General features: G+C 44.3%; 1 protein-coding gene across 2 annotated transcripts in view; it reads left to right on the forward strand.

Moving 5' to 3' along the window:
- Positions 1 to 13,525, forward strand: part of LOC145334157 (uronyl 2-sulfotransferase homolog pip-like) — a 102,236-nt gene that overhangs the window by 56,129 nt on the left and 32,582 nt on the right. For both annotated transcript variants that reach the window (XM_080179539.1, XM_080179606.1), the window contains exon 8: positions 13,286 to 13,366. In XM_080179539.1, coding sequence (XP_080035665.1) covers positions 13,286 to 13,366 — 81 coding nt within the window. The remainder of the gene's footprint in view (positions 1 to 13,285; positions 13,367 to 13,525) is intronic.

A 13,525-nucleotide genomic window follows, 5' to 3' on the forward strand; every position in this document is an offset into this window, starting at 1 on the left:
ATATATAAATCCTAAAATCATCATATAAATCACGTTGTAATAACCATGGATACAGGAATATATAAATCCTAAAATCATCATATAAATCACGTTGTAATAATCATGGATACAGGAATATATAAATCCTAAAATCATCATATAAATCACGTTGTAATAACCATGGATACAGGAATATATAAATCCTAGAATCATCATATAAATCACGTTGTAATAACTGATACAGGGAGAGGTTAATAAAAGATAATTATAATGGGGTGATTACCCTTCTCCCCCCTCCCCTAAAAACTTTCTGAAACACTTTAAGAACTAATTAAGAACCCTATCTCCCTCCCCCCTTCCCCCCCTCCATATTTATTTGATCCACGGAGTAACAATTTTTACCCTCCCAAAGTAAAAAGGTTGGACGTCCTTGGATAAATGGATGGTTTTCTACTATTTTTATTCATTTCTCATTCTATAGGCGCATCCGCCTGCTAGCAAAAACAATAATTTTATAATAAATTACGGACTGCCGAACGGACAAACAAACTAAGATAATTATAGTGTAGAATCGCTATTAATAATAAGGAAAGTTTGAATGATAAGGTGAAATTCAAATTTAAGATCTTAAAGCTGAAGTGGGTTTTTATAACAAGAATGCCGCGTTTGTTATATTATAATATTTTATTATGAAAATGCCCCGTAGGATTTAAACAGAGTATACAACTTTAGAATTTAAAATCTTAAAATTATTATGTGTATAATGTCTAATACAGCTCTAGATAAATGCATTAATTAATATACAGCAAAAAATGTATTTAAGATAATTTGTTAAAAGCGAAGCTTTTCTATAATTTGGGTCGGTTTGTCCGTACGTCCGTCCGTACGTCCGTAACGGATAGCTTTTTTCGTTAATTTAGGCATGTTAGAATTGTCCTATCGATTTCAAATTTTGCATGGTGATTCCTTTAATAGTTAGGTACGGTTTTGAAAGCGTAGCAACTCTATAATCATTAACAAAATGTCCGTACGTCCGTTTTAAACATGTTGATTTTTGTAACTTTTTTAACAACAAATTTTTATGTGATCAAATCATCCGATTGATCTGATTTTTGGTATATTGATTCCTGGGAGAACAAAGTATAATGTTATAAGCGAAGCAACTCTATAATCAAGTCCTAAAAATGTAGGTATGCCCATAAACATTATTATGTATAAAGCAGTTTTTCAACAAATTTACTTAGAATTTTGCTTCGAGTCTTATATATTTATATTCTGATTATTTAGTTCTGACAATATATAAGTGTTAATGTCCGTTTGTCCTACCGTTTCAGTGCTTCGCTTTTATGGATGTTGTCATCCTTGTTTTTCTTATATCTATATGAAGGCTGTACCAACAAAAGCGAAAAAATGAATAAATAGTTGTATACTCTGTTTAAATCCTATTGGCCATTTTCATAATAAAAAATGTCAACAAACGCGGCATTCTTGTTATAAAAACCCACCTCTGAAGTAATGGCCGGGTTGGATTTTTTATTCAATAATTTTCAAGTAATCAAATATCCAAAATTTTAAAAAGTGGATTAATTTAAGAATTATATTTCCATCTTAAAATTATTTATAAATTTTCCTTCCACTTCAAATTTTCACGATTTTAAGAGGACTTAATTTTTGGATTTAACCCCACACATAAAATTTTTAAGGAATCACTTAAAGAAATGAAAAATAAATATATTAACTTATTAACAAGGATGACAACACCCATAAAATCAAAGCTGATCAAAACATATAAGTAAACAAACAATAACAGTGCAATTATCATTATTTGGAAGTTCCATATAAATCTATCACAAAACTGTACTTGAATATAGGAAGCTTAGGACATACTTACATTCTTAGACTTTTTATTGAGATGCTTTGCTCATAACATTTAGGAATCATACAAAAAAATGATTTATCATAAAAATAGCTAAAATCATCCAGTCCAAAATGGACCTACAGACTTTCTGGTAATGATTATAGAGTTGCCACGCTGTCTTAATTGTATCTTACTCTTCATGCCAAGTTTAAAATCAATAGGGCAATTCTAACATGCTTATATTTACGATTAGAGATATGGATGGACAGACCCTAACTGAGAAAAGTTCCGTTTTTGAAAACACAAAACAAAACATAAACACAAGCACAATCAAATAAAAGCAGGAAGGGAAGGGGACATCGAGCTGTTTATTAAACTAGTCCCCAAACTTTCATAATAACGTTTTCTTATTCGTTGCCTTAACAACCTTGGGGACTATTGAATTCTGATTGGATTTCTCATTTAGTTGAGTGACCAAACGTTTCAACCTTTAACTGTAATCTACAGAAGGGATGTACATCAATTTATCGGCTATTGTCTTATCCCTTTAGATCCCTGAAATAAAAGGCACTTGTACACACCTACATACATGATCATATACAGAAATAAAAAAAATATTAATGTATGTATGTTTCTTTATTTAAGCAAAAATACTTAACATGTACTACATGATAAATCTTTCTGTATTTTCAGGGAGGGAAAAGGGAGGGAAATGCCATTAGACAAAGTTTTTGACACTTTTTTTTATTAAACCTTGAATGGGTTTCAAACTTTTCCATCGATGAGTTTAATCTATGTGGTAATTTTGTTTACAAAAATTGGAGTTTACTTAAATTTTTCGTCAATTGTCCTTATAGATTCTTTATCTTAAGCTTTATTATTTAATTCTTACAAGTTAAGCTTTTTGAGCATAGCAACTCTATGATGAATTATTTGTTGGTTTTCAAATACACCAATCAAGTTCTTTTATGACCTTGTGCCTTAAATTATCCTGGAATTGTGCACCGAATCAAGGATCTAAAGGAATAAGACAATGGAATATAAATTGAGTTATATCTTCATCGTTAAAACACATAATTATCCCTTTTGTAGATTACAATTAGTGGTTAAAACTCAACTTAATAAACCAACCAATCAAAATGCAAAAAGTTGTTGAGCCAACGAAGAAGAAAACGTTATTATAAAACTTTGGGGACTTGTGTAATTAAAACTTAACTAGGGAGTATATACTTATACATTCCAAAAAATTGTGTTTTTTATTCTTCAAATTTGCAGGGATATATGGGTAGGACAATGAAAAATAAACAAAATTAGCCCTTTTGTAGTTAAAAACCAGTGTTGGAAAAGTTTGGACTCTCCCATTTCAAATGGTAGAATGAGTTCTAAAACTTTTGAGGGGAACTTTTGCCGTACTGAAAAAATATGTATCGTATTATAGACATTATTTTCGAATAATGAAATATAAGAACATAGAATCAATACCAGTTTTGTTGGTCCGGGCCCTCAGCCCCTTGGGGTCAACGAAACTGTAATTAATCTTAAAATTTTTCTTTAATATATTCGCGGAAATATGTCTTTAATATGACGCGATAATAGTTATTTCTCGTATCGTATTATAAACAGCTTTCCGCGGATATAGAATGTACAATTATGAGATTAAAACCAGTTTTTTAGCCGATGCCTTCTAGTTTTAATCATATGATTGTACATTTTTATATTCATAGAAAGCTGGATATAATACGATGCTAGACATAGTTTTTTCATATGGATGAGAACCGGTTCCTATCCACCGGATTCGAATGAATACGAGAAATAACTTTATATACCACTCATATTAAACAAAATTTTAAAGCCTTTTATAAAGGCCAATACAATTATTAATTAAGGAACATGTAAAATCTAATTTTTTACCTTTTTGGTAAAATATTCTTGACACCAATGCAATGATAATAATTTTTATTGAAAAGTTCTGGTAAATTTAACAACATGACAATAATTTTTTATCATGTTATATTTTTACAAAAATTATTTTTTTTTGGTTTTACAGTTATAACAATATAGTATAGTCCAAAAAAGCCATTTATGGTTATTTATCTAATAGACATTTTAGATAAAATGCAGCTTCATTTTATATTCTCCAATAAAGTGAAACACACAGCGTGTTAAAATAACTATGCCTTTCTTCGACTCCCTTTACTCCATCACCTTACCTTCTAACGAACCAATAAATGACAGTGAAAATTGCAACATAAATTAAAGACAATTTTTCTCTTGTCATAATATCCACGTATATATATCCATTGAAATAAATACATTAAAATCAAATTTAGAACTCTGATAAATGACATATTTTTGGCATTTATTTAGATAAACAATATTGAAATTTCTTTCATGTCACACCTAGTGAAATCTATATCAATCATAAGTCAAAACTGTATTTTATTAGTTGGATTAAATAAACTTTCCAGTATCCTTATACTAAAGTAACAGGATGTCTGTCTGTTTGTGTGTCTGTGTGTTTGTTTGTACCGAAGGATCTCGCTAACCGCTGAACCGATGGTTCTCCTTAACAGGGTAGCTTCTCATAGGTCCCGGGAAGGTTTATAACTATTTTCTTGGGGGGTGGGACACCCCTAACTCCCCAAAAAATGAAAAGTATCCCCCCGCCCCTCCCAAAAAAAATTTAAGCTTTTTAAACTAAAATTAAAAATGAGGTGGGGGGGGGGGGACCCCCCCAGGCCTCCCCCTCCCAAAAAAATAATTTTTCACTCCCCAAAAAGTTTTTTTTTACTTTTTTTTAAAGTCTAAAATAAGAAATAAGTGCCCTTGGAGGCCTCTAGGGGGCGTAGCCACTAGTGGATTTATAACACATTAATATCAGCCATTAATATCAGAACCGGTTTTTAGCCAAAGGAAAAAAAAGGTGTATATCATCGTATTACAGACAATTTTCTATGAATAACACAATAAAACCATAAAATTAATACTAGTTTTAATATTATAAATTTTTTATTTAAATATCCGCGAAAAACTGTCTGTATTAATCTATTTAAAAACATAGGGGTGGAGGGGGGGGGGATTCAGTGATATATCAATGTACATCCCAAATGATGATACACAAAAATTTTCTCCCTATGTAGATAAAAATTAGTAGTTGAAACATTTAGACACTCAACTAATCGAAATTCTATAATAGTTCTTGAGCCAGCGAATAAGAAAACGTTAGTATAAAACTTTGAGGACTAGTGTAATAAACAACCCAATGTCCCCTCCCTCCCTGAAATATTGCACATATTGTATTATTTATTATAGGACAATTGTATATGTGGTAATACGACACCCATACGGACAGGCCCAATACAGAGTTGCTTCGCTGTGACTTATGATAACAAACCCACCGCACTAATCCTATTATATCACTATCCATCTCATGACCGCTGTTAACCCCGCACCCGGCGGTCAAACTAAGCCTGCCTAAATGTGGGGAGGGGACTTGAACATGCAACTATCACGAGTCCATCATGCACTTATATAATCGGGAGGCACTGCCTCCCCTTTTACCACCGCTGCCCCCACAGCCTGTCTACCGTCGGGCGCTAAGCCCTAGCGCCCCACACCCCCTTCAAACCTAACTATTGTCATATTTTTGTTGTATATATATAGTAAACATAACTTGTAAATATTATTCAGTTTAAATATATAATTCTGTATGATTGAATCCTGCTTGTTTGTTTGGTAGAATACTTAAAGGCTAGGGCCCGTTGAATCCGAACTCGTTACCCCGTGGGCCGAGTACGCTCGGCTTACCAGAACTTGGTGTCAGCGTGTTTCAATCGAGCCTTACAGAACTAGCCTATTCTACCTCTGATTGGACCCTTTGGCAAGTAAGGGGACAATCAGCCGCCAACTGAGAAGCCAACTGACCCGTGAGACGGCCTTTTTAGGTCGAATTTCCATCATTTTGAACGCAATATGTGGGCCTCTGGCCTACGGCAAGCAGATTTAGCCTGCTAAAAGCGCCAGTTAAGACGCTTTGTCCGTGTCGTGTAGGAGTAGCGCTAGGTGCGCAGCCACGGCAACCGGATAATTTAGCTCAGACGGCTACAAAACTGAGTCTAAATTGGCAAGTGTAGCTGGGACAAGCCCCAGGACACCCAGGCCAAACCTACGAGACAGACAGCTGTGTGCTGGTCTCCCTAAGAAGGCAATGTGTGGCTGCGAAGCTTCAGCACACAAGTAAGCCCTACCACTGCGACGGATAGCAGATTTTGAGCCACAGGCACGGCAGGACGGGACATTCCCTGCCGCTGTCTCCCAGGATTCGAACCCGAGGCGCTGTAGGACGGGCCATTCCCTGCCGCCATTTGTCGGGATTCGAACCAGCGGCGCTGTAGGACGGGTCATTCCCTACCGCCGTCACCCCTCTGAACCTTGCAGGACGGACATTCCCTGCTGCCAGTGCTTCCAGAATCACACCTAGAGCTCCTAGTGATAACAACACATCATTGTGTATAAAAAGTCAACCAAGTGATAAAAATAAATATAAAATTGTTGACCAAGTGATAATTAATAAGCTCTAGTGATTCGAAGCTACAGTCTAAGCCACCATGGTAAGCGATACCACCATAGCTGCGGTGCGGCCACCACCAAAGTTTCTGCCAACCCCAGCCGAACGAGAGGCCCCCTTGTCCCAAGGGCAGGACCTCCACTTCCCCTGCCATATCAGGGTGAGGTTTCCTACTCCTGACCCTGCCCAGCATGTACAGGTTGATGCCATGGTTGATTCTGGCAACCGTGTACCAGGGTCTGCTGTAATTTCTGAGCACCTTATGCACGCGATGGGCGTGCAACGCATGTTGATTCCGGACAACACCCAGATCCTGACTGCTAATGAGGAAGGCCAGCCCCTCCAGGTAATTGGAAAATTAAAAGAGTTATATATGGCAGTTTCACACACTCTTATACTCCATCTATACCACGTGACTGTGGTCCGAAATCTCTCCCACCCTCTGAACTTAGGAGGGTATTTTCTCAAGGAGTTCGGAACTAGGCTCTGTTTCGACATGCAACCACCTTGCTTGTGGGCGCGTGGGGAGTTTATCCCACTCCGTGGCGTCCCCATTGACCGGGAGACAGCCGAGAGAGAGCTAAGCTATGAGGGGCCTCTGCCAGGCCCCCTGCCTGAGCAGCCGCGTGTGGTTGAGAAAGGCACACACTGGGTGGACGCTGAGCTCAACGCACACAAGGGCGCTAACCTGCTAGCCATGGGGTTGCCCCCAGTGCCCAAGGTGCCAAGGGAGAGCCTGCCAACAACGTTTCCTGAGATTGCCAGCCCTCCAGAACCAATCTTCTCCTCCGACATTTTTATCAACGGCCAGCCTTGTCCACCTGGCCCCCTCTACCTGGGACCTCCAGCCAGTCCACCAGCCAAGCCCGAGTCCAGACCCGTCAAGTCGCGGTCTGATGTACCCGGAGCCACACTCAACTCTCAGGCCCCAGCCTCTCCCGGCGCCGTGCCCGTCAAGTCGCGGCCGGACGCCCACGGAGCCAAAGCTGGACCCAGCATTCTGGCCTCTCCCAGCGCCGAGCCCGTCAAATCGTGGCCGGACGCCCCCGGAGCCAAGCCTGGCTCCGACACGTCAGCCTCTCCAGAAGCCGAGCCCGTCAAGTCGCGGCCGGTGGGTCCCGGAGCCAAGGCTGACCCCTCACCAGCCACGTATAGGCTGAGCGCTGTCACTCCAACTGACGGTCAACCACCCCAGCTCCGCACAGCCAAGCGGGTGGTCCTGCCTGGCCGCGGGGTTATGGCAGTCCCTGTTGAGCTAGTAGGCCATCGCACCAAGGATGCCATTCAACTAGCTGCCCCAGAACAGAGGTTTGGGGAGGACCTTGTTATTCCAGAGGGCCTGTATGCCCACAGGCCTGGCTCTGCCACTGTGTTTAGAGTACTGGTGGTCAATGAGGGGGAGGTGCCCCTCTTGCTGGATGCTGGCCTCCCAGTGGCAGGGGAGCTGGTCAAACCTGACATTCTGGAGGTCTCTGATACGCCTCCCCCGCGTCTCCACTCGGTCCAAGAACCTGCTGAGCCTATAGACATGCAAGAGTTGTGGGAGGCCTTGGAGATGGAAGACAATGAGTTCCTACGCAAGGACCCCTTGCTCAAGAAGGAGGTCTGGACTACGTTGTCAGAGTACAGGGACGTCTTCTCCAATTCTACCCCCGGCTGCACAGATGTGGTTGAATTGCAGCTGCGCCTCAAGCCAGGGACCCAGCCGATCCGCCAGAGATTTAGGGATCTGAACCCGCGGCAAGAGGCTGAACTGGAGAAACAACTGGACACTTGGCTGCAGGAAGGAGTCATAGAGCCGTCGGACTCCGCCTGGAGCAGCCCCCTGGTGCCCATCAAGAAGAAGGACGGGAGCACCCGCTGGGCCGTCGACTACAGGGCCCTCAACAAGTGTCTGGAGCTGGACAGCTACCCCCTGCCTAGGATCCAGCAATTGGTGGAACGAGCTGGCGGGCACCGTGTCTACAGTGCTCTAGACGCGGTGGCCGCATACTACACCATCCGTGTGTCTGAGGATAGCCGGCCCTGCACCGCCTTCACCACCCCCAGGGGCTTGTATCAATGGAAAAGGATGCCCTTTGGCCTGGCTACGGCACCGTCTGTCTATTCCAGGTTTATTGCAGGGGTCCTAAACCCACTAGGCACAGCCAACCTCCAGTCATACCTTGACGACGTCCTGACCTTCCACCAGGATACCTGGGCCCACCTGGCCAGGCTCCGAGAGGTCTTGGAAGCCCACCGCAGGGGAGGGATCCGCCTCAAGCCAGCCAAGACCAAGTTGTTCCGGTCCAAGGTAGATTATCTGGGTCACACCCTCAGCCGAGAGGGGATAGCCATGCAAGAGGACTATATTGACCGCATCTTGGACTGGCCAGCCCCTAGCACCCCCAAGGATTTGCTGGCGTTGCTGGGCTTCTTTGGATACTACCGCCTGTTCATCCCAGAGTATGCAGACCTCACATACGAGATGAATCGGCAGAAGACGGCCAAGGCCCTAACCTGGACGCCTGAGATGGAAGCCCAGCTGCTGCAACTCAAGGACAAGTTCCGACAGGCCCCCATCCGAGCGCCGCCCAGGTTTGATTTACCAGCAGTGTTCCAGCTCACCACAGATTTCAGCAGCCGCGCCATCTCTGCCATATTGAGTCAATGCCAGGAGGGCAAGGAGAGGCTGATTGCCGCCGTGGGGCGCAAGACAACCGACCCTGAGACGCGCTACCCGTCCTGGAAGGGAGAGATGGCCGCCATTATCTATGGGATCCGAAAATTCCACGGCATCTTGTCCTACCGCAGCTTCCAGATCAACACTGATTCCTCTGCCCTGCTACAGATGAAATCACTGAACACATCCACAGGGATGGTGGCCCGCTGGCAGGAGGAGCTAGCGGCCTTAGACTTTACCGTCTGCCACAGGCCTGGCACCCAGAATACCAACGCCGACGCCCTCAGCCGCCGGGAAGATGCCAACATGCCAACGGCTAGCGCCGAAGAATTAGCAGAGCAGGCGGAGTATATCCACAACCTGGCCCAGCTAGGGGAGCCCGCAGCTAGCCGGCCTCCTGCCGCCCGACTGGACTCAGCTAGAGTATTGGAAGCCCAGACACAGGACCCCCTCCTGCTCCGCGTCCGCCAATGGGTGGCTGATGGCAAGGCCCCAACCAAGGCTGAGCTGCGTGGCAAGGAACGAGACGAGCAGCAGTACGCCAGCCGCTTCTCAGCCCTGGGGCTTGACGAGCATGGCTGCCTCACCACCACTGACCAGACTCTGACAGGAGAGAGGACAAGATACCTGCTGCCTGCGGCCCTCCAGCAGGATGCGTTCTTCCTAGCCCATGGGACCCCCATGGCTGGGCACTTTGGGATGGACGCAACTATCGCCCGCGTTGCCATGCACTTCTGGTGGCCCAACCTGGCCCGTGACGTCCGCCTGATGGTACAAACCTGCCCTGAGTGTGTCCAGAAAGTTACCAAGGAGAGGCTGAAGCAGGGGATCCACGTGCCCTCCCGCCAGGGGTATCCACAGCAAGTCCTATTCATCGACCTGGTGGGGCCACTGCCAGAGACCCCAGCTGGGAACCGCTACATCCTCACCTGCCAAGATGGATTTAGCCGGTTTGTCAGCCTCTACGCCATCCCCAACAAGCGCACCCTCACGGTGGCTGAAGCCCTGTTGCACCGCCACCTGGCCACGTTCGGGTGCCCCCTGAAGATCCATTCCGACAATGGAATGGAATTTACCGGCCAGGTATTCCAGGAACTGGCCTCCCGGCTCGAGATTGGCCTGACACATCCACCACCCTACAATCCGCAGTCCAACCGAGTGGAGAGGTTTCATAGGACGCTCAACACAGGCATGCGCCTGTTCCTAGACAGAGACGATAACAACTGGGAGCCCCACCTGCCTGCCATCGCCTTTGCCTACAACACCAAGGCCTGTAGATCCACTGGTGTGACCCCGTTCCTGGCCTTCTTTGGGAGAGAGGCCAAACTTCCGGTGGACATGGTGCTACGGCTGCCAGAGACCGAATATGCTTCAGTTCCAGCCAACGTCCAAGCTCTGTTGCAGCGCTACTATGCAGTGTATGATGCCATCCAGCAGAAGGAGGAGGGAGCCATCAGGAGGAGCGCGGCAGCTTACGAAGGCACGGCCAAGTATGAGGTTGGAGACTTGGTCTGGTACCTGGCCCCTCGCCTGGTGCCAGGAAAGGCAGCCAAGATTACCAAGAGATGGACGGGCCCCTGGAAGGTAGTAAGGAAAGCTACAGAAGTCCATTATGTCATCAAACCTGCCTCTCCAGTAGCCAGGATCTCAGAAGTTACTGCGCATGTAGGCCGACTGCGCAAATACACTGGAGATGTGACTGCCCACCAGATCCCAGAAGACATCCAAGCTGACGTGGACGGCGACGAGGATGCCACCGAGCTGCCAGTTGGAGCGGCGGCGCCCGCAGCTAGCAACCCAGGAGAGTTCCCAGTACACCAGCCAGCCGCAGCCGCCCCCCAGCCTAGCGGCCAAGATCGTGACCCAGTGGAGGAAAACCTGCAGGAGCAACCCAACGAACCACCGCCGCCGCCGCCCGCTCCAGAGCCACTCAGAGATGCCATCTGGAACCCTGACGCAGACATGGAGAACCTGCCAGCCAGCAGCGGACCTGTAGGAGAAGAGCCAGCCACTGCGATGGAAGAAGCCGCCCCAGAAGAAGAAGAAGAAGCCATGTGCCCCCTGCTGATGACAGCCATCCCCATCCGGGTAGGAGCTAGGAGGCCAAGCAACCTGAATCAAGCAGGCGCCCCCATGGAATTCTATGCGCCCTTTGCCATCACCATTCCACCCTTAGGAACCACCAGAATCTGCCTAGGCCTCCGTGTCCAGTTACCAGCCGAGACAGAACTGATCCTGCGGACGAGGCAAAATTTCCAGCGGCGAGGCCTGGCCGTGGCCAACCCACGCCTAGAAGCCAACCAGGAGCTGACAATGCTGATCACCAACCACAGTCAGACCGAGCAACGAGTGTCCCGAGGAGCCTGTGTAGCCCGAGCTGTCCTCCATCGAGCTGTGCCCCAGGAACTGCCTGTCCGGCGCATGAGCCGGCTGTCGTATCCCCAGGTTCAAGGCCTGGTGTCTCAAGAGCCACGCAACCCTTGAAGGGGAGGTTGTGGTAATACGACACCCATACGGACAGGCCCAATACAGAGTTGCTTCGCTGTGACTTATGATAACAAACCCACCGCACTAATCCTATTATATCACTATCCATCTCATGACCGCTGTTAACCCCGCACCCGGCGGTCAAACTAAGCCTGCCTAAATGTGGGGAGGGGACTTGAACATGCAACTATCACGAGTCCATCATGCACTTATATAATCGGGAGGCACTGCCTCCCCTTTTACCACCGCTGCCCCCACAGCCTGTCTACCGTCGGGCGCTAAGCCCTAGCGCCCCACACCCCCTTCAAACCTAACTATTGTCATATTTTTGTTGTATATATATAGTAAACATAACTTGTAAATATTATTCAGTTTAAATATATAATTCTGTATGATTGAATCCTGCTTGTTTGTTTGGTAGAATACTTAAAGGCTAGGGCCCGTTGAATCCGAACTCGTTACCCCGTGGGCCGAGTACGCTCGGCTTACCAGATATACATGTATAGAAAAAGTCACAGAGGGAGGAGACATAGGACTAAAACTTATACTGGTACCCAAAGTTGGCTCTAAAACATTGGGTATTTTCAGTGAATTTCAAATGGTCGGTTTAAACTTTTCAACCAATAATTAAATTAACAGAAGTTTTAAATTTGTTGATATATTGTCTTATCCCTTTAGATTCCTGGAAAATGTGGAAAAATAGCGTTTCATTTCATGGCCTGCGGCCATTGATAATAACTGAAAAATTTCTTAATGATTATATGTATTATGGATTTACTTTTTTTCTTCATATTTTTCAAGTAACTGTTCTCAAAAAAAGTTGCTCCATAATCGTTCGATCATATATTGGTTCTAAATGATGCGTTCGGCTACCAATCGATATTTTATTACTTGGATATTGCACCAGATTTTCATGTACTCTGTTAAAAAAAATAATTACAGCTGGCTAAAAAAAAATTCTTCTCATCTACTGCCTTGACCCCCCCCCCCCTTCCCCTTCTACTGGATGATTAAACTGACCAATAAATGACGTCCATTTTAGAAATTTTCCGACGACAAATTTACCACTGTCATAATATCCATATTTATCCTATATCCATTCAGCTACCTGTCTCTATGATAAAGTTTCTCCATGCACACCCCTAGAGTTAATTATATTAGTTATGCATGCTTAAAAATTATGCAAATATAGGTAAGACAAAACACAAAGGTATCATAATGGAGGAAAAAATTAATAAAAACTTCATATTAATCACAAAAGGTTATCATAAATGGCTGAGGTCAATTTTGGAGTCAGTTGGCGAGCGGTAGGGTGGTATCAACCCCCCCCCCCCCCCCTAAGTTTCATACCCCCCTAGTGATTTCCTGTTGGAGGGTACATTGGGCTGTTTATTACACTAGTCCCCAAAGTTTTATGTTAACGTTATCTTATTCGTCGGCTCAACAACTTTTAGGACTTCTATTAAATTTTGATTTATTTTTTCATGAAGATAGGTGTCCAAACGTTTCAACCACTTATTCTTATCTAGAAAATGGCAAATTTTGTGTATTCATCTTTGGTAATTTATTCAATTTATATTTAGGTTCCTGGGTTGATATATCGAGAAATTTTATAGATATATTTAAACTTAAAATCAAGTAGTAAATCAATACGTACTAATAAAAATATTTTAGACAGATCTTTAAATTTGGTATTTTATACTCTATTTCTAACATATCTATTTTTTTTAAGGTTTGGACTGCCGATGCCAATTTATGTGAACATGGTTAGAGATCCTGTGGAGAGAGTCATTTCTTGGTATTATTATGTCAGGTATGCACCACAGTAAAAACAATCATCTATAATACAAAGTAGAACGATGTCTGTCTGTCTGTTTGTTTGTCTGTCTGTTTGTTTGTCTGTCTGTCTGTTTGTCTGTCTGTTTGTTTGTCTGTCTGTTTGTTTGTCTGTCTGTTTGTTTGTCTGTCTGTT

Source organism: Acartia tonsa, chromosome 1, assembly GCF_053477335.1.
Source record: "Acartia tonsa isolate MP-2025a chromosome 1, ASM5347733v1, whole genome shotgun sequence".
Classification (NCBI taxonomy): Eukaryota; Metazoa; Arthropoda; class Copepoda; order Calanoida; family Acartiidae; genus Acartia; species Acartia tonsa.